Source organism: Myotis lucifugus, unplaced genomic scaffold (genome assembly GCF_000147115.1).
Source record: "Myotis lucifugus unplaced genomic scaffold, Myoluc2.0 scaffold_58, whole genome shotgun sequence".
In the NCBI taxonomy this organism is placed as follows: Eukaryota; Metazoa; Chordata; class Mammalia; order Chiroptera; family Vespertilionidae; genus Myotis; species Myotis lucifugus.
Window position 1 is genome coordinate 444,791 of NW_005871106.1, and position 22,626 is coordinate 467,416.

General features: G+C 39.9%; 1 protein-coding gene across 7 annotated transcripts in view; it reads left to right on the forward strand.

The window, feature by feature from the left end:
* The window catches only part of SMCHD1 (structural maintenance of chromosomes flexible hinge domain containing 1), a 151,644-nt gene extending 137,221 nt beyond the window's left edge, over positions 1–14,423 (forward strand). For all 7 annotated transcript variants that reach the window (XM_023754212.1, XM_006089255.2, XM_023754213.1 and 4 more), the window contains 3 exons: positions 3,599–3,760; positions 6,775–6,889; positions 12,924–14,423. In XM_023754212.1, coding sequence (XP_023609980.1) covers positions 3,599–3,760; positions 6,775–6,889; positions 12,924–12,948 — 302 coding nt within the window. In that variant the 3' untranslated portion in view covers positions 12,949–14,423. The remainder of the gene's footprint in view (positions 1–3,598; positions 3,761–6,774; positions 6,890–12,923) is intronic.
* The last annotated feature ends 8,203 nt before the right edge of the window (positions 14,424–22,626 follow it).

A 22,626-nucleotide genomic window follows, 5' to 3' on the forward strand; every position in this document is an offset into this window, starting at 1 on the left:
TACAAATGACACTTGAACAATACAGGTTTGAATTGTATGGGTCTTCTTACATGAGGAATCTTTTTTTTTTCACTAAATATACAGTTGTCCCTCTATGTCCCCAGGTTTTGCATCCTTGGATACAACCAACAGCAGATTGAAAACAGTATTTTCCATCTGCAGTTGGGAATTCACATATGTGGAGGGCTGACTGTATGCCTTGTTCTACACCATGCTTTGTAAGGGACTTGGGCATCTGTGGATCTTGGTATTCGGAGGTGAGGGGAGGTGGTCAGCACCCCTAACCCTGTGTTGTTTAAAGGTCACCTGTACTTTTTCAGGAAGCCCGCTCCAGGCCATTACCTTAGAGCCTATTTGCTCTTAATTTTATATAGCTTTAATATACTTGGGTATCTACTTTTTCAGTAAAAAGTAGTTTGTTATTGTTAATATTTCATAAAAAATGGTAAATACACATAATATAAAATGTATCATCTTAACCATTTTTAAATGTATAGTTCAGTAGTATTAAGTACATTCACATTGTTGTGCAACCAATCTCCAAACCTGTTGTCATTTTGCAAAACTGAAACTCTGTACCCATTAAACAGCTGCTCCTCTTGCCCCTTTGCCCCAGTGTCCTGACAACTACTAGGGTTTTATTTTCTGTGAATTGGAGTATTCTAGGCACATTATATTAGTGGACTCAGACAATATTTGACCTTTTGTGACTGGCTTAGTTCACTTAGCTTAATGCCTTCCAGGTGCATCCACGTTATAGCATATATGAGAAAACCCTTTCTTTTTAGGGTTGAGTAATATTCTTGAGAAGACAGGAAGAAGAGTGCTGAGGCCACAGCCTTTATTGGGGTTTCTGAGGGAGAGCCACGCATCACAGGATGGACAGTTCAGGACGGACTAGTTTGAATAATTCCAATGGGCTTTGGGTTATAGGTGTGGTCTCTAGCTAGTTGCCTGGTAACTGGCCCTGAGATGATAAGGCAGAAGAATATTGCGTCTTGGCATGCACAGGCCAGATAGAGGAGGTTTGGCTCGGGATTAGTTAGTTACATATCAAAGGTATGCTGGGCCCTCTGCTATCTTCAAGAATTGGCTAACTCTGGGAGGGGCAGTCTGTTTCCCAGCCAGAAAGGTCTTTAAAGATGTCAACATATCATAATATATAGAAAATTAAAATTATACACAATACAAAGGTCCATTACTTCAGTTTATAATGGCATTGAATGCTTACAAAAGTCTTCTGTGTAGACAATAAATGAACATCTAAACAAACTGTAAGAAATCAGGCGGGGGGGAGGCAGTGAATCGACATAAAAAAGCCTCAACCCTTATCACTCTAGCACTACAGTTTATGCAGTGTTCCCAAACAAAAAGAATTACCTGTGGTACTTTTAAAATACACAAGTGCCATACAGACAGAATTTCTAGTTTACCTGGGTACCTGAACATTAGTATAACCTTAAGGCATTATCTGTAGACTTTAGGGAAGAAAAGATTATGATTAAAGATTTGTGTTCTCTATTGGGTTGTTTATATATGTAAAGTTGACAGATAATACAAGGACTTCAAAAATATAACAGATGCTTAATCCTTCTGGATATATATTTCAAAGATACATTCTATATACATACTAATGATTCACCAATAAAAATTTAAATATTTGACGAACAGTTTTAAAAAATCAAACGAGACAGTTTAAGATTATTGATATGTACAAAGTACTTTTGGTTGTAAGCAGTAGCAGCCAGCCCTGACCACTTGAAGCAAGATGGGAATGTATTTAGAAGGAAACTGGAAGCAATCACAGATTCAAAGAAGATTGGAAACAGCAAAGACAGAACCAGAAATGGCTCTGAGACTTTCAGCAGCCTTGAGTTCCTTTCACCTTCATCCTGGAGTGCATCTTTTAACAGAACTCAGATTCTACAACTCCTAGGAGATTGTCCCTCCTGAATCAACCAGCATAGTAAAGACCAGATAAAACAGAGCTTTAAGGAACCTCCTTCTAGTATATCATGGGATGTTTGCAGAGAAAACGCAATTTTCAATCACATTACCTCCACAAAAATTATACTAACACAATTAAAGCAGAGTGCCTTCAAATAATTTTGCCTACACAGTGTTTTGCATTATAGTATTTAATATGAGGTAACAGCAAATCAGAGCAAAAAACAGAAGGAAGAAAAGAATATTTACATGTTACAAAATAAGATGATTAGAAATAAGACCTTGAGTAACATGTAAATACATTAAATTCTTTAATTGAAAAGCAAAGACACTTAGCCCTGGCCGGTGTGGCTCAGATGTTTGTAGCATTGTTCTGTGCACCAAAAGGTGGCGTTTGATTCTTGGTCAGGCCACACACCCAGGTTGCAGGTTCCATCCCGCCCCCACTCGTGGTGCCTTCGGAAGCCAGCCTCTCTCTCTCTCTCTCTCTCTCTCTCTCTCTCTCTCCCCCCTCCCCCCGCCCCCACCCCACCCGCTTCCACTCTCAAATCAATTTGAGCCTGGCTCTTAAATATCTTTCACAGTTTTGTATGTAAACTACTCTGTATATTTATTAAATGTTTAGGTGTTTATATCTTTATTCTCATGACTATTGATCATATTTATGTGTGCCAGACATTAAATATTTTAGGGTTTGTGAGCCAAGAGACAAAATCAAGGGTAGTATGAAGGTATTTATATAGCCGTTTAGAATATAACCATTTAAAATTGTATAAAGCATTCTTGGCCCATGGACTGTAGTTTGCTAACCCCTGGACTAGAGTGTAGTCACTGTATTTAATATTTAGTATCAAGTAAATCATACAGACAGGCAATAAATAGTCTCAAATTTGAATAATTTAATACATTTAGTTTTACTTTTTTAAAAATTGAATTTATAGGGGTGACATTGGTTCGTAAAGCAATACAGGTTTTAAGTGTACAACTCAATGAAACATCATCTGCAGGCTGCATCGTATGCCCATTGCCCCAAACAAAAAACTCTTTCCATTCCCCTTCCCCCCCTCCTCTGCCTTTGCCCACTCCACCTAGCCCTCACCCCCCTCTCCTTCTGGCTATCATCACACTATGGTCTGTGTTGTACTACATTTTAAGAAAAGTACTATAGGGAAAGTTAAATTTTTTAAAAAAATAAGTATTTTATCAAAAGTGCATCTTTGAAAGCTGTGATTAAGGTAACAGTCATGTCTGCTAGGAGCAAGGATTTTCTAACAGTGCTGCCTTTGATGCATTTGCATCCCTCCTTAAATTTGTCTATGTGGAGTTAAATTAGATACTGAATATCAAACAAGATGTAGACATTGTGTGATCCCATTTACAGAGCACTTTAATGTAGAAAACTCCTTACACAGAAATAAATTTATTAAAGTCAAGCAATTGAAGAAAATTAAAATTTAGCAGCCTGTTTTGTGCTCAGGTCTAAAGTGTGCTCTTTTATTTCATTTGTTTACATTGAATGTTTTGTGGCTTTAAAAGTAGTTCCCATGTGTTACTATAACATAGTACCCACTGTTGCTAATTCTTCTTTCCTAAAACACTAATTTGATATGATATCAGTAGTTTTAATCAAATGCCTTTGGTTTCTTTGCAGATCTTCTTCAACAGTATCGTAATGCTCTGGACAAGTTGAACAGTTTGACCAAGGAACTTAACAGTGAATTAGAGTACCTGCAGTCTCCTGAAATGAAGAAGAAAAAACAAGAACTTGATGAACGAGAGAAAACTCTGAAACTAATGGAGCAACACCTTCTAGGTATGTACTTACTTTTTGTTAATATCGATTTTGTTAGCATGAAGATGAATATTAATGATTAAAGAGGTTCAACCATAAGAAAGAATGCAAATGATCCAGAACTTAAATCTACAGACACTCTTGACCTCGAAGTCATCTGATAAATGGTTGTAAACTATTCTCTCAGCAGGAATAGTAAGAATCATTCTCAGTATTATTTATTAATTCTTTTTCTATAAATTAAGATGTATTTGCTTTTCTTTTATATATATATATATATATATATATACACACACACACACACACACACACACACACACACACACTAAAGGCCCGGTGCATGAAATTTGTGCACGGGGGGCGGGGGAGGAGGTTCCTCAACCCAGCCTGCCCCCTCTCACAGTCCAGGAACCCTCAGGGGATGTCCTCCTCGGTGGAGGGCGACCGGGATGATCAGGGGAAGGCACTGCCCCCGTCACCCTGCTGCTGCTGCCACTGCAGCTGCAGGTCCTCGGCCCTCGCTTCTTAGTGCTGGCCCTGCCCCCCACCCACTGGTGGGTAGGGGGTGATCTGGGGCCAGGCCTGCTGGGGGAGGAGCTGTGGGAGATTGAGGGACAGCAGGTTGCACCCCGTCCAGCCTCTGCGGAGGCATGGTGCCTGGACCAGGCCCAAGCTGCTGCCTCTGTGGCTGCCTCTGCAGAAGGGGCAGCACTGGGACCGGGCCACACCGTGGCCTGTCCCAAGGGGGTGCGGCACTGCCTTCTCACTGCCTTGCAAAAGGGGCCGCAGTGCTGGACCAGCAGCACCAGAATGGCTCGCCCCTTCTGTGTGAGCTCCTGACCCGCCCGCCCCTCCCATGTGGTGCAGCCCTAGGCCCTCACAGCCGCTGTGGCTTTGTCCAGATGGACGTCCGCCCTAATTAACATATTACCCTTTTATTAGTATAGACTAGAGGCCCGGTGCACAAAAATTTGTGCACTCGAGGGGGGGGGTCCCTCAGCCCGGCCTGTGCCCTCTCGCAGTCTGGGAGCCCTCGAGAGATAATGACCTGCTGGCTTAGGCCTGCTCCCGGTTGGCAGAGGGCAGGCCCAATCCCTAGGTGCAGCCCCTGGTCAGGCTCAGAGCAGGGCTGATTGGGGAGTTGGGGCACCGCCCCCTGTCATGCACAGAGCAGGATGGATCGGGAGGTTGCGATGCCACCCTTAGTCACGCTCAGGGTAGGGCCGATTGGGGGGTTGGGGCACTGCCCCCTGTCACACTCAAGGCAGGGTCGATGGAGAGGTTGCGGCGCCACCCCCTGTCACGCACAGAGCAGGGCCAATCGGGGTTTGGGCACTGCCCCCTGTCACTCACAGAGCAGGGCCCATCAGGGCGGTTGGGGCTCTGTACCCTGTCACGCACAGAGCAGGGTCCATCAGGGGGTTGGGGAGCTCCCCCCTGTCATGCACAGAGCAGGGCCCATCAGGGGGTTGGGGAGCTCCCCCCTGTCACTCACAGAGTAGGGCCGATAGGGGAGTTGGGGCACCGCCCCTGTCACACACAGAGCAGGGCGGATCAGGGGGTTGGGGTGCCGCACCCTGTCACACTCAGGGCAGGGCCGTCGGGGAGGTTATGGCTCTACCCCGTCACACACAGAGCAGGGCCCGTGGAGGGCGGTTGGGGAGCCTCCCTCTATCACCCAGAGAGCAGGGCCGATCAAGGGGTTGGGGCGCCGCCACTGTCACACTCAGGGCAGGGCCGATGGGGAGGTTATGGCTCTACCCCATCACACACAGAGCAGGGCCCGTGGGGTGGCAGGTTTGGGGCGCCGCACCCTGTCACACACAGAGCCGCAGGGCGATCAGGGGGTTGGGGAGCTCCCCCCAATCAGGCACAGAGCAGGGCTGATCAGGGGGTTGGAGCGCCTTCCCCTGTCACGAACAGAGCAGAGCGGATAGGGAGGTTGTGGCCCCGCCCTGTCACACACAGAGCCGAAGGGCAATCAGGGGGTTTGGGCGCTGCCCCCTGTCACGCTGATCCCGGTGCTGGGAGGCATATTACCCTTTTACTATATAGGATAGAGGCCTGGTGCACGGGTGGGAGCCAGCTGGTTTGCCCTGAAGGGTGTCCTGGATCAGGGTGGGGATCCCCACTGGGGTGCCTGGCCAGCCTGGATGAGGGGATGATGGCTGTTTGCAGCTGGTCACACACGCTTCAGGGTGGGGGTCCCCACTGGGGTGCCTGGCCAGCCTGAATGAGGGGATGATGGCTGTTTGCAGCTGGTCACACACCCTTCAGGGTGGAGGTCCCCACTGGGGTGCCTGGCCAGTCTGGGTGAGGGGCTGAGGGCTGTTTTCAGGCTGGCGGGTGACTGAAGCTCCCAACCGCTCCTTTTTTTCTTTTTTTTTTATTCTGGGCCAGCTTTAGCTCTGAGGCTTGGCTCCAGCTCTTAGGCCTCAGCTGCTGAAAGCAGGTATCTGGTTTGTTTGGGTTCTATAATCGATACACTGTTTCAACTCCAGCTCTGAGATCCTGGCTGGCTGAAAGCAGATTTCTGGGGTTTTGTTTAGCTTCTATATTTGTTACAATGTTTCAAACTGCAAGCTCAGAGGCCGGCAGCGGCAGGCGGGGAACGTTGGAGTCCTCCGTCACTGAAGCAAGCAAGCCTCATGTTCGCTTGAAGCTGCCTGGCTGCTGGCCGCCATCTTGGCTGGCAGTTAATTTGCATATCGCCCTGATTAGCCAATGGGAAGGGTAGCGGAGGTATGGCTAATTACCATGTTTCTCTTTTATTAGTGTAGATTTTTATTGATTTCAGAGAGGAAGAAAGAAGGAGAGAAACATCAATGATGAGAGAGAATCATTGATTAGCTGCCACCTGCGTTCCCCCCACTGGGGATCAAGCCTGCAACCCAGGCATGTGCCCTTGACTGGAATCGAACCCGGGACCCTTCAGTCCGTAGGCCAACACTCTATCCACAAATGCAGCTAGGGCTGTATTTGCTTTTCTTGCTTACAATTCCAGTCTTCTAAAAGTTAATTTTCTACCTTTATAGGTGTGACTCCCACACGTAAGGGCAGTGATTCATTAGGTCATCCAACAAAGGTTGAAATGACAGATTGTCCAATTCCTCCTAAAAGAATGAGAAGAGAAGTTACAAGACAAAATAGGTAAGTCTATTTATGACCTGAGAGTTATCATTGGTTAGTTTATCAAAGCACTTGTCTCATTATGCTTTAAAAAATAGCATGAGTTTATTTCTAATTTTCCCCTTGAGCCAGAATTAGCATTTTTTTAATTGAACTAAGTGATGGATAATGAAGGAAGACATAATCATTATATTCTTCTAGGATACTCCAATTTTCTAAATAATGTTTGCTAATTATTTGGAAAGTTTAATAGTTTATTTTTATATGTTAAAAGTCAGTGTTAAGATTTAAATTGCTCTTCTGTTGTTTGGCTTAACTTTCAAAAACTGCATTCTACTTCATAGGATCAGCAACTTGGTAAGTATAGGCTATGCAAAACCATTTCACATTACTTATTTTAAAATTGTATATCATGTTTGGTTTAGAAAATCATATACCATGTAGATAGCTCTCCAAAAAATCAACAAAGCTGTCTGCAACCTAACTCAATGATAAGAAAACTATCCTTTTAGATTAGATATTAGTAAGGCCCTCACACAGAAGGATACCATGGTACAAGGGCTTCTTGTACATTATTTTAAAAAGTTTAAATATAACCTTTGCCTGTATACATGTCTCATATTGACCTGAGAGTAGTTCCTTTGAGACTGTAGTATTTGGAATTGGTATCCATGCCCTTTCTATCTACATATTCTACATTTATGCAGTAAATGTTTGAATGCTCATTGTGTGCTATATATTACTAGGTGAATGAAAGTGGGATGTATGGTAGGAATTTAATTCATTCCATATAATTCATTTCCTAAGGCATTAGAGCTTAAATCTCTAATAAATTTGAGAAAGGCTCAATTTAACAAGTGTACAGGAGATAGGGGAACTTTAGTAACAAGTTAAATGATACCACAGGAAACAGTTAACCAAATCCAGAATGTCAAGTATAAGATATTGTACAGGAAAGATGACTGCTTTTGTCAGTAAATCAATGACGTAAAAGTAGGATGAACTATTTGTTGTAGAATAAAAGTGATTGAAAGATATAACAATCAAATGCAGTATGTAACCCTTTTTTGGATCTGGATTTGAATCTTTAAAATGACAGCTTTGAAAAGATTTGGAGAAATTTTAATATCACTTGGATATTGGTTATATTAAGAAATTATTAATTTTATATATATACTAGAAGCCCGCTGCATGGAATTCCTGCACTGGTCGGGGGTGTGGCCTGGGGTATCAACCTGCTGTGGGAGCACCACTTATCCCAGTCAGCTGAGCGGCTGCTCCCACTGTGGGAGCGCACTGACCACCAGGGGGCAGCTCCTGCATTGAGCATCTGCCCCCTGGTGGTCAGTGCACATCGTAGTGACCGATTGAGTGGTCGTTCTGGCATTCCACCATTCAGTTGCTGGTCTTTTATTATATAGGAAGGATAACAACATCATGGTATTTACATTAAAATAAATATATATTAGAAATGTGGCCTTCGTGGGTATAGATCAGTGGTTAGAGCATTGGGTCTTGGGCACATACCGTGGTTATAGATTCGACCCCCAGTTCCAGTCCAGTCAGGGCATGTACAGGAGTCAATCGATGTGTGTCTCTCACATCAATGTTCCTCTCTCTCTCTCTCTCTCTCTCTCTCTCTCTCTCTCTCTCTCTCTCTCTTGCTCCCTCTCCCCTCACCTCCTCCTTCTCCTCTATCCTCCCTCCTCCCTTCCTCCCATGCTCTCTAAAAATCAGTGGTAAAAGTGTCCTCCAATGAAGATTAACAAAAAAAAAAGAAATGTGTACTGAGGTATTTATCGGTTAAATAATATGCCTGGGATGCACTCTAAAATACTACAGGAGGAAAAATGTGTAACAGGATATCAAAATAGATTAAACAAAGTATTACAATTACTGAAGCTTTTTTTATGAAGTTCCCCATAATTTTTAATTGAGTGTTTTATTAAAGATGGAGAGCATTTTTCCAGTTTTCTAGAGGCCAGTGAAGAAATTCCTGCTGAGCAGTTCTAAACTAAAGTACTTAATACTGAAGCTTCATCTTAGCCTCAGCACTGAAGTAGCCCAAGACCTTATAGTTACAGCACTTCTACAGATGTCACTGGTTTGGATCTTGTTAATTAAGATTTTTATAGCACCCTGACCGGTTTGGCTCAGTGGATAGAGCGTCGGCCTGGGGACTGAAGGGTCCCGGGTTTGATTCCAGTCAAGGGCATGTGCCTTGGTTGCGGGCATGTCCCCAGTGGGGGGCGTGCAGGAGGCAGCTGATCGATGTTTCTCTCTCATCGATGTTTCTGGCTCTCTGTCCCTCTCCCTCTCTATAAAAAATAAATAAAATATATTTTTAAAAAAAAAGACCATGAGGATTATTAAAAAAAAAAAAAAGATTTTGTAGCAATTCAAAGGTGGTGTGGGCTAAAGTTTTTTAGTTTATCATTATGTTGTTGGTAATAGCACTGTTTACAAAGTCATACATTATATAAATCAAACAGTAAAGATTGTGTTGTACTATAATGTGAGCCACATGTGCGATTTGAAATTTTCTAGGAGTCATATTAAAAAGAAATTGAGATTAATTTTAATAATAGGTCTTACTGAATCTAGTATATAAAATATTATCATTGTTACATGTAAACAGCATGAAAAACTATAGTTGAGGTATTTTAAATTTTTTTTTTCATACAAAGTCTTCAAAATTCTGAAGACAACACATCTCTGTTAGGACTAGTTACAATACAAGTACTTGAACCACATGTGGCTAGTGGCTACCAGATTGGACAAGCACACATATAAAAAGAGCTTATGATGGTGAAATCTTGTATCCTATGCATTTTCTTCTTATCCTGTTTGCTAGAGGCAACATTTATTTTAACTGTTTAATTTTAGTTATTCTGTTGTTGCCTCCATTTTTTAAATATACTTATGTCTGTCTTATCAGCTTTCAGACAGCACAGCTCACCCAACCCTGGTGTGGAGGTTTGTCTTACCTAGCCACCTAATGACTTTTGGACTGAATTGTTCTGAATTATTTTAGAATTTTTTCTCTATCGTGATTATTTTGTTATACCAAATTCTCCCTGATTTTTTCAAAGGTAGAGAAAACCACATACATTATTCTGGCTGTGTAAACAATTAGTACAGGCAAAGCTGGGTGCTAGGATTACCATTCCTTCTCTATGAAGTTCTAGGTCACCAGTCAGTATTCCAGACATCAGAATCAAATCTTCCATACTGGATCAGTTCATAAAATCATGTTAAAATTTAATCCAATTCTTATTTAGACAGTTTCTTGGATGTTATTAATTTTTTTTCTGGAGTTTCTAATTTCCTTTCTTACCCCTACCCCCTACTATTTGTCTTGATCACATACTCTTCCTACATAGTACTAACTATGTAGGCCTCCTGGGCCTTCCTTGGCTACTCTCTTGGGTTGAATCCACTGTGTCTTGGATTCCTTGTTTTTCTCTCTTATAACTTTCTTATGAAAAGTGTATCCAAAGAAACTCAGAGCCCTTCCACATCTGAAAATGTCTTCATTCTGCCTTCACATTTGACTGAAATTTTTCTGGTGATAAGATAGAAACAAGACTAGAATATAGTAGAGAAGGAGGGACTGGGGAAAACTGTAGAGACAGTGGCAGAGACAAAAGAGGGATGGGAGAAGCTGGAAAAGAAGAAGAAATCACAGCCTAGAATATGCAGATGTTCAAACCAAAACTGAAAGCTCTGTTCCCTTGTGTCCAGGCATTACAGCTGCACCAGGAGTTAGATAACAGTGGTAATTATTTAATTAAATGTTCATATATTGGCTTCAGGTATACACATTGGTGGCACTCTAGAGGCTTGTCCAATGTTGGCATTTAAGGATCTAACAACCTGATAGTTGGCTCTCCAGCCATACACTTAAAGCAAAGCCTGCTGACCCACTAACCCTGCTCTGCCCTGGCCCACTTTAAATTTCCACTCAGAAAGGAGATTTGATGGGCAAATGGTTCTGTTTTTATAACAGGAGAAGAAATCCAGGCCAGCAGCACAATCCTCTTTCTTAAATCCTATATAATAAAAGTATAGTATGCAAATTGTCCCCTCTACTGGGAGTTCCTCCAGGAAGAGGTCAACCAGGGGGTGGGGCCGACCAGGGGAAGAGAGGAAGGCCCCGGCCAGCAGCAGTGGCAGGCGTTGGGGGGAAGAGAGGGAGTACCCGGCCAGCAGCCACTAGGGACCCTACCAGTGCACGAATTTTGTGCACTGGGCCTCTAGTATTATCATAAAACCAAGAATCGCCATGCATATGCATGTGAGAGAAAAATAGCAAAACCAACTAGAGAAGATAATTTAACCAAACTCTTTTTAAATTTTGTAACTTTTAATAAGATTGCAGAAGGAGTTATAGTCACGAAACTCAAGAGGGTATTAGGAGATTATGGATGGTACAAGGTTATAGATTATAAATACTGTTGCTGAAATTAAAAATTCAAAGGACTAAAGTCAAAGAAACTTCCTACAAAAAAAATATGTGAAGACAAAGGAGGAGAGAGAGAATCTGTTCAGACCAAGGAATCCTAGAAAGAAGAAAATGTAGAAGAAAAAAAAAATATGTGGAAGAGAATTTTCCAGGGATGAATGAAAGGGTGCATTGAATGCCCAGCCTAATGACTGACTCTAAAGAGGCTCGAAGATAATTGGTAGTAAAATTTTAGAACATCAAGGAAAGATGGAAGAGTGTAAATTTTCTCAGAGAGAGAAAGGGAGAACCATGTTATCAATGCACGTTTTGGCACACACAAAACACACACCAAAAGGTTTAGCTTTGTGTTGGCAGTGTTAGAAGTTTTAGGTTGAAAATTGGTATATTCTAGCCTGTGGCTTCCTCGCCTTTTGCATCTTATTTATCTTTGGGAAATTTAAAGTCACTCTAAATTTGCCATTTAAAATTTAAATTTCATAAGTTTCTATGTAAAACTTAAATTAGTGTTTAGTAATTTTCTCATACACAGTCTTGGCCTATACTCCATAATTTTGGACTAATCTCACACATCTCAAAAACATTAAAGCATTTGAGCGGTATCTTACTATTGAAATAGTGATATATTTCATCCATATAATCAGGAACAAATTAAATAGCAGGAAATAGCAACAAAATGTGTGTGTATGTTTTTACTTGTATATGTGTATTACATACTTATATATTTATTATAAGCTTTTATAGTTATTACCATATTTCATCAACTTTAAGATGTTATTAATTATAAGAGAAACATTATAGAAACTTTCGTGAACATTAAAGAAAAACACTGCATATTAACTCATGACATTCAAAGGTGGATTTCAGAGATGTTAAATGTGAAAAAACGTGGACTTTACAGTCGACAAAATATACTTAGCACTATGGGATACTACACAGTAGACTCGTTTTCTTTAATAGAGATTTCAGTTTTCTAATTCATTTTCTACTCATAAAGATCACAAATTAGCTCTTTATAAAAAAAATGTGTATCTTTTTGGAAATAGAAGTTTAGTTTAAGGAACTATCATTAAAAAATAAATTATTTAGATATACCCGAATAAAAACTCTGGATAGATTTATATGCAGGGTATTCACTATGTTCATCTCTATGTGAATAGAAATATAGGTATTTTTTCATGTTTTTTCTTTTTGCTTGTCTTTATAACTTTTTTGTAATAAGCATTATAATTGTTAATTTTTTAAATTGTAATTTCATTTAAGGAAAAGGGGGATTAAGTAAGTGAAAATCTTCAGATTTGGGGTCTGACATACACCATTGTAAAGAACTATGGTACAAATTACCCCATGTATATATTTTTGCTGCTTTTATTTTAAGGCTTTTTTACCTTTTTTTTTTTTTTTTTTGGCATACATGTCAACGAAGTGTTTATGTACAAGGACTTAATTAAATATGTTTATATGAAGAATTATAATAGCCCATAGCTCCTTTGGATATTTAACCATACAGGTCTAATGAGGGAGTTTGGGAAAGGAAAACTTTGATTCATATCATTTATTATGGTTTTTCTCTCTTTCCATTATGACCAGAACTGTAACCAAAACAAATGTGTGAAAGGTGACAGAGAAGAGGGGACCTGTGGTCTCAGTGAGAATGCCCTGCCTTCTGCAGCTCTGTTTCGGAAGACTAAGGAGGTGATTTACCAGACTGAATACTATGGGGACAGTACAACCACCTGGGCATTCATTTCCATGTCTGTCCAGAACGCAACCATTCAATTTTATGACTCTTACTGGATGATATGGATTAACTGTAATTATTCCAGTCAACATGCCCTTTGGTTATCATTATCTTGCAAATGTGTCAGAGGAAAATGTGCAAATACGGACGGCAGTGACTGTAAAACTGGCACATAGCATTGATTAATACTGAAGAAAAATATATGAACTATTTTTCAATATGATTACTATGAATTTGCTAGAACTATTTCTTGGAAACAAACCTTTTTATTACTTTTGTGTAAATTTATTTAACAAAACTGTTTTTTTGATTGTATCTAAGGAAAGTTCCAGAGGTTAGGTATTTAATTTTAAATATGTGAGGAAACTCTTAATGAAGAATTCAAAATAAAAGAAGAAAAAGCACCAGGTATCTGGGAATTCAAATGTTAAAATACATGAAAAAAATATTAACTACATGAGTGAACTTGTGACAGCAGTAGCATTTTAAATTTCTAAAGACTTTACCCTTGTATATATAAAATAGGCCACAGCAGCATCCATTTTTATAAGTATTGTTTGATTCTATTAATACTAGATTATATAGTCTCAGCCTTAATTCTACATTTGCATTATTTTGTAATTTTTTATTACTATTTTTAAAGAGTTAAAGAAGTTGTACACTTCCATATCAATGCAATAAGGCCCTGCTAGAAAGTTGCTTCAAACACATCTGAATTGTGTATTAAAGCTAACATGTCAATATATGTCTTTGTATAAGTCCAGTTGTATTGTTCTGTAAAGTTACTTTGTAAGGAAATACTTTTGGTACAGTTTTGTGTCCCAGGAAATGTGTATTTTTAATCCTTTCTAAATACACAGTGAGGTTAATAACTGGTGGTTTTCCTATTGAATAGATTTTTTTTTTAATTGAAAGCTTTCTAAAAGTTATTACCTTGGTAAAAGCTATAACAATGTTAACCTGTCTTTATAATTGGAAGTCATTTAACTGTTTTGCTTAAGAGACCAATAAAATGGCAATAATACAATTAGCTAAAGGGAAGATTGGATTCCTTTTAAGTGAAACTTGTTCTTATTTGTTCTTAAATATTAGTGCTAAAAACATCAAAGTCCCATATTATACTTTTGCTTCTCTGACTTGGTTATTTACAATTATTTTAAATGGGTGGGATTAATTCAATTATATTTTAGTATAAATTTTCAAATAATATTTTTTAGTAAAAAGTTTGTATCATTTTTATGCTGTTAAAATGACTTTTCAGTTATATCTGATAAACATTTTCATGGAATCATCTTTTCCCCTTCATTGTTACGGAATTATATTTATAAAATTATTTTCACACATGTTAATTAAGATGCTTTATTTTGCATGCCTGTTGAACATAGTACCTGTTTTGACTTACAAAAGAGGATATACAGTCATTCCTTAGTATCCACAGGGAATTGGTTGCAAGACTCCTTGCTGATACCATGATCCACAACCACTCAAGTTCTTTATATTAAATGGCATAGTATTTGTACATAACCTACATACATCCTCCCTTATACTTTAAATCTCTTCTCTAGATTATATACAATACTTAATGCTATGTATATAGTTTTTATACTGTATTGTTAGTGAACAATGACAAGAAAAATGTTTGCACATGTTTATTCAATACAGATGCATGTCAACAAAAACAACTTTAAATAGACTTTAAAAAGAAAAATGTTAAAGAGGGGACATTTTATAATGATAAAGGGTCCATCAGAATATAACATTATAAACATGTGCACCTAATAACAGAGAACCAAAATACATGAAGCACAACCTGACAGAAAGTAAGAAAATTTAACAATAATAGTTGGAGACTGTGCCCCATTTTCCTTTACTTTTTTTTTTCTTTTCTTTTTTTTCTTTGGAATCCTTACCTGAGGATTTGTTTTTTTCATTGATTCTAGTGATAGAGGAAGAAAGAGAGATAAACATTGATGTGAGAAACATCAACCGGTTACCTCCCATATGCACCCCAACTGGGATCGAACACAAAACCTTGGTATGTGCCCTGACTGGGAATCAAACCAAAACAACACTTTGTGCAGAGGACGACACTCTAACCTCTGTGCCACACCAGCAAGGACCTTTTGCTTTCTTTTTTTTTTAATTTTTTAGTTACAGTTATGATACAGTACTATATTAGTGTCAGGTGTACAACATAGTAATTAGACATAACTTGCAAAATGATCCATTTTCATTTTTTACATGTATTTGTCCAGTTTTCCTAACCGTTTTTGAAGATACTGTCTTTGCCCCATTGTATATTCTTGCTTCCTTTGTCATAATTGACCATGTAGATATGGGTTTATTTTTGGACTCTATTCTGTTCCATTGATCTATGTATCAGTTTTTGTGCCAGTACCATGCTGTTTTAATTACTGTAGCTTTGTACTATAGTTCCACATCAAATAGCGTGATACCTCCAACTTTGTTCTTAAGATTACTTTGACTATTCAGGGTCTTTTTACCTTTCTTATAAATTTTAGGATTAGTTTTTCTAGTTCTGTGAAAAATGTTATTGGTATTTTGATAGGGATTGCATTAAATATGTAGATTGCTTTGGGTGGTATGGACATTTTAATGATGTTAGTTCTTCCTATCCATGAGCACCATATTTCCATTTATTTACGTCTTCAGATTCTTGATTCAGTGTCTAATAGTTTCTGAGTACAGATCTTTTACTTCCTTGGTTAAATTTATTTCTAGGTATTTTATTACTTTTGATGCAATTGTAAATGGAATTGCTTTTTTAATTTCTCTTTCTGATTGCTTGTTATTGATGTATAAAAATGCAGCTTAGCCAAGCTGGTGTGGCTCAGTGGTTGAGCATCGACCTATGGACCAGGAGGTTCGATTCTCAGGTTACATGCCTGGGTTGTGGGCTTGATCCCCAGTAGGGGGCATGCAGGAGGTAGCTGATCAGTGATTCTCATCATTGATGTTTCTATCTTTCCCTCCTTTCCTCTCTGAAATCAATAAAAATGTATTTTTTAAAAAATGCAACTGATATCTCCCTAGTCAGTTTGGCTAAGTGGTTAGAGTGTTGGCCCTCAGACTAAATGGTCTCGGGTTCGTTTCTGATCAAGGGCACATGTCTTGGGTGCAGGCTCGATTCCTGGGCCCAGTTCAGGTGCGTGCGGGAAGCAACCAGTCGATGTATCTCTCTCACATCAATGTTTCTCTCTGTCTCTCCTCCTCCCTTGCACACTCTCTAAAAACATCAATGGTAAAAGTATCTTCAGGTGAGGATTAACAAAAATAAATAAAAATGCAATTGATTTCTGAATATTAATTTTTTATCCTTCTACTTTACTGAGTCATCTATTTTAATAGTTTTTTGGTGGAATCTTTAGAGTTTTCTCTATAAAGTATCATGTCATCTGTAAATAATGACAGTTTGACTTCTTTCTGTCCTGTTTGGATGCTTTCTTTTTCTTGTCTGATTGTTGTGGCTAGGACTTCCAATACTATGTTGAATAAAGGTGGTAAAAATGGACGTCTTTGTCTTGTTCCTGATCTTAAACAAAAATTTTTCAGCCTGGTCCATGTGGCTGAGTGTCAACATATACATTGAGAAGTTACTGGTTTGATTCCCGGTACATGCCCGAGTTGCGGGATCACTCCTCAGCAGGGGAGTGTGCAGGAGGCAGCCTATCCATATTGATGTTTCTCTCTTTCATCTGTGTTTCTCCTCTCCCTTTCTCTCTCTCTCAAATCAGTAAAAACATTTTTTTAGCTTTTCACCATTAAGTATGATGTTAACTTTGGGTTGGTCATATATGGCCTTTATTATGTTGTGGGATGTTCTATCACCATTTTGTTGAGAGTTTTTATCAGAAATGGATGTTGGATTTTGTCAAGTGCTTTTCTGCATTTATATGATAATAATAATGTTTAGTCTTCATTTTGTTTATGTGGTGTATCGTGTTCATTAATTTGTGGATATTGAACCAACTTTGCATGCCAGGAATAAATTCCACTTGATCATGGTATATGATCTTTTTAATGTATTGATGAATTCGGTTTGCTAATACTGGATTTTGTTAAGGATTTTTGCATCTATGTTCATCAGGAATATTGGCCTATAATTTTTTTTATTTTTTAGTGTCTGGTTTTGCTATCAGATATACCCCATTCTCAATAATAGGTAGAACAATTAGACCAACTAATAGATAAAACCAACAACACAATGGAAAGAACATTATAAACCAGCGGTTCTCAACCTGTGGGTCGCGACCCCTTTGGGGGTCGAACAACCCTTTCACAGGGGTCGCCTAAGACCATCGGAAAACACATATATAATTACATATTGTTTTTGTGATTAATCACTATGCTTTAATTATGTTCAATTTGTAACAATGAAATTGGGGGTCACCAAAACATGAGAAACTGTATTAAAGGACCATGGCATTAGGAAGGTTGAGAACCACTGCAGTATAAACCAACTAGGTTTAACAAGCACATAGGACATTTCACCCAACAACAACCTTATGCATTCTTAAGCACATGCAGAAAGTTCTCCAGGATAGACCATAGGCTAGGGCTAGGCTATAAAACAAACCCAAAAATGTAAAGGGACAGAAATAATACAGAGTAGGTTCTGTGGTCACAATGCAATGAAATTTGAAATAACGGGAATATTGGGAAACTCAAATACTTGGAAATTAAACAATACGCTCCTAGATAACCAATAGGTCATAGAGAAAATCAAAAGGAATTCAGAAAATATTTTGAGATGAGTGAAAAGAAAACACACCAGAAGTTATGGGATGTGTCTAAAGCAGTGCTTAGAGGGAAATGTAGTTATAAATAACCACATTAAGAAAGAAGAAAGGCCTGGCTGATGTGGCTTGGTTGATTGAGCAGCACCCCATGTACCAGGAGGTTGTTGGTTTGATTCCCAGTCAGGGCATATGCCTGGGTTGTGGGCTCGATCTTCAGTGGGTGACATGCAAGAGGCAGCCAATCAATGATCCTCTTTCATCGATGTTTCTTTCCCTCTCCCTTCCTCTCTGAAATCAATTTTAAAAAATGGTTTTAAAAAAGTGGGACTACATCAAACTAAAGCTTCTGACCAGCAAAGGATAACATCAACAACATGAAAAGACCAAGTATCAAATGGGAGAAAATATTTTTAAATCATATATTTGATAAGGGGTTAATATCCAAAAATCTATAAAGAAGTCATATGACTCAATAGAAAGAGCGAAAGAAAATCCAATTTAAAAACGAGCAGACTTTTTTCCTTAAAACCTCCAAGGTCTTTAGGCCCCAGGCATGTGACAGCTGGCCTCAGCGTGCTCTGTGCTTTTTTTCTGTGTGGTCCCAGGCTCAGCAATGGCACCCGATTGGAATCTACATTAACCTGGTCGACACCACTCACTCCCCTCTGGTAACTTCCTTAGACCCTGTCTCACCCAACTGTGTACAGTCTAAGGCTCTTTCAGGGGCTGAGCCTTATGAGCAGCCTTATGCCCTATACCTTTTGCAGAGCTGCCCAGGCTCGGCACCAGTGGCAGCCGGCCTCAGTTCACAGTGTGGCCTCTTCCATGCACCTCCAGGCCAGCACAGGGAGCTACCAACCATGATCACTTTGTAGTTCCTACCGCTTAGCCCCAGGCTGGTCACAGGTAGCTGCTGACCTTGGCCTGCACTGAAGCCCCTCCCAAGAGGATTTTTTTTTTCATTGATTTTCAGAGAGAATGAAAAGGAGGGGGGGGGGGGGGGGGGGGAGCGGGGGAGAGAAACATCGATGTGAGAGAGAAACATAGATTGGTTGCCTCCTGCATGCTCCCCACCCGGGGCCAGGGATTGAACCTGCAACCCAGGCACGTGTCCTAGCTGGGAAAATCCAGCCCTGGAACCTTTGGTATGCAGGTCAATGCTCCAACCACGGAGCCACACGGGCCAGGGAGTTGTGCCCATTTAAACTCCCTCCGGCCATGAATGAGAGTTTCTGTCTGCATTCACACTAACAGAATTGTCAGATTGTAAAATTTTTGTCAATCTGGTAGGATGTAGTATCTATCGTAGATATTAATTACTCTGCACTTCCATGAGGTTGAGCATATATTTTTTATTGGCCATTTAACTTTCTTTTGTATAGTGCAGATTCCAGTCTTTTGTCCTTTTTTCTATGGGATTGTCTTTTTCTTGTTGATTTATTGTTGTTGATTCGTTAAGTTCCTCTCAACTCTATCAGCTACATGTTGAGAACATGTGAGGGGCCTGGAGGAGGGAAAGCTTCAGAGTGAATGAGGACTGCCAGGGTCTGAGGGTAGAGTGAAGGTCCCCAGGCATGAAGAAAACTCCACACACAGGGAGCAGTTTATGCAAAGATTTTATTTGCTTAAAGGCCTTCAATCAGACATAACTGGAAACAGGTAATAAGAGGAAAGTATCCCTTTCCCTCCTCAGCCCTCTTCAGGCAAGTTAGATTAGTTTCTGGATTTAACGTTCTTCGTTTAAAGACTAGTTTTGATGTGGATGACACGGCTCTGCGTGTTTCTCTTGGGCCTTAGCTCTGCCTCTCAAGACTCCCCTCGGATCCAGCGCCCTGCGTCTCTTGGTGAGGGGGAGAACCTCCTCTGACCAAAACGGTTTTCGTTGTCCAGACTTGCTCCCTTTCAGACTTTCCCTAACGTATGAGATTATGCATAATGAATTCATCCTTCAGAAGACATCATTAATTTTTATTTCCCTGGCAATCATTTAGGAACAGCAGTTCAAAGCTTAAAATGGATTTCCCTTTTATTTATTATCTCTACAGTTGACAGACCTTTCTGGCTAAGCAGTGATTTGGCAATGGTTGGTTCTTACTTCCAGCTTTTTAAAAGTGAAGTTCAGGAAAACTAATTCTAAGGCAGCATAGGTTTGAATCCTTAGTTGGCCCCTCATTACCTCATCCATGAGGGCGGGAAGCACTCTGGCTGGAGATCACATGCTTTGGCCTAGGGAGAGGGTGACTCTTATTTTGTTCTGGGCCTCAGAGTGGGGTGGAGAAGCTGAAAATAGTCATTTCTTGGCTGCCTGGGTCAGGCGAGGGCCTCGCTAATATGGGTCCATTTACAAGTGAGAACGAGAAACAAGCCTCCGGAGGTTGGCCTCTGATGTGAGCAGAGTTGATAAAGGCCCAAGGAAAGGTAAGGGCCGTTTAGATTTCTTCATGTTGTGCACATTTGTTACAAGATCAAGCTGAAGCATGCTCTTCTGTTCAAAGTTTGAGTTTTCAACTTGTGTCCAAGTTAGCATCCCCAGATCCCAGTTCTCCCCCAAATTTAATGCCACTTTACCACTATATATTAGGTATGTGAACTTGGTCCACTGTCTTACAAAAGCCAGATACCTATCTTTCTTTCACTCATTTACCCTTGTGTTAATGAACACTGATATATGCCAGGCACTGTGCCAGGCGTAGGGTGAAAGCATGAATAAGGAGAATAAGAAATCATTTTTCTTCAACAAACCTGCATTGAAAACTAATCAATGGTGTTGGAGGTGAGAGTCGATGTGACCTTTGGAAAGGATTCATGGTTGGAAGGAGGCACGAGGGGCTCTGGGTGCTGGTCATGACTTGCTTCATTATCTGGGTGCTGATTGCATAGTCACTTTGTGAAAATTCATTCATAAATCACTTGTGATTTAAGTACTTTTTATAATGCTGTATGTTGATAAAATTTACATTAGAAACTAATCTATAAATACTTACTTTTTAAAATCCTTTATGGCATTGGAATCCCTCGTACTAAAGGGAAAGATAGTTTTAGGGTGGAAATACGCTGGAACTGAGTGCTGGTACATTTTTTCTAATGTTCTGCCTATTTTTCCCAGGAGTCCTGGCACCACCACTTCCCCCGCAAACAACCACTTGGAAAGCATAACCTCAGAATATTCTGGGAATAAAATATTTTGTTTTTATATTTTAAAAATTAAGGAAAACATGTAAGAGTGTAATAGAAGACGAAGTCACTTTCCTACTTGACCCCTCAGCATTCTCTGCATATGAAACTCGTCTCACCTGTATTTGTCATTAGTCAAAAGATATTAGCAACTTTTATCTGCCCGTGGCTTATTATTTATGTTGTTGTAGTCTTTTAACCAATAAATGTTCAAAGATGTCAATGGGCCAAGATGGTGAGCTCCATTTGAGCATGCCCTTCCCTGCTCTGCGTTATTTAAATGTGCTGGGACCTGGCCAGAGAATTTAAATATGATGTTGCACCATGGTGCTGTGTTCTTTCTTAGCTCCTCAGGGTGAGTTTAAAAGTGATTAAGTCTGGCCCTGGCTGGCTCAGGTGGTTGAGCACCAAAAGGTCGCCGGTTCAATTGCTGGTCAGGGCACAATCCAGGTTGTGGATTCAGTCCCCAGTACCACATTGATGTTTCTCTCTCCCTTCCTCCCTCCCTCTCTAAAACCAATAAAAATATTTTTTGAAAAAGTGAGTAAGTCTGAAAAGACTGAGCCAAAGAACCTCATGCAAATATCCTGCTTCATTGACAACTAAATAACCTAGTTGTCAGTGCTTAATGAACTTGTTTTTTTACAATATAAACTTCAAAAAGTTACCAAAATACATGAGGTAATAGCAGAACAGAAGAACTTTTCCCAAATAAAGTTATGACTTAGAGCAGTTCAATTCTTTCTCATTTTCTGGTTTTATTATTTGCATTGATGTTTACTAATATTTTAGCCTTTATAAATACTGTTTGTATTAAACAAACATAGTGTGTCTTTCAGTTCATCTTAGGTCTCTTAGAGTGACCAAACCCAGGGCACTTTGGAAGATGAAAGGAGACACTAAAAAGAATTAGCAATGTTAACTGACCCACAACGGAGTAACCTGGGACTGGCCCGGGCAAATCAGGCTATCTGGACAGCCCACCTACTTTTAGATAAGAGGATAAAAACAAACAGCAAACTAGAGCTTGTTTTTCTCCACTCGCCTGTACTGGACCCTTTAACAGTGAAATGTCCTGCACCCGTTGGTCATGTTCATGACTCCTCAGTCCTACCTGGTTCTGCCTCATCTACATCCTTCAAAGACCACCTGCTTTAGCTAATCTACAGGCTAGCTCCTGCCTTTGCTTATTAAAAACATGCAGTGCACAGGTCACAATTGCAATCACTTCCTCTCTTGCAATCACATTCATTTTTCATATCAGCTGATTTTAAGCAAAACAAAACAAGAATAAAAACACTTCTCCACAGCCTTTTCCAATTAATGTTCAACTTTTCTGATTGCCTCAATCTCTCTCTCTTCATCATTCCGAGGTACGCTGTTTTTACAATGCTATATTCTTTATTTGTGACTTTATTTCTATTGTTTACGCTGTTACAGATGCCGCCATTTTTCCCCTCTTTGCCCACCTCCCCGCGCCCCCCGCCCCCAAACTCCCTTCCCTCTGGCCATCACCACACTGTTGTCTGTGTCTGTGGGTTTTGCATATAAGTTCTTTGGCTAATCCCTTCACCTTTCATCCAGTCACCCCTCTCCCCTACCCTCGACCGCTGTCAGT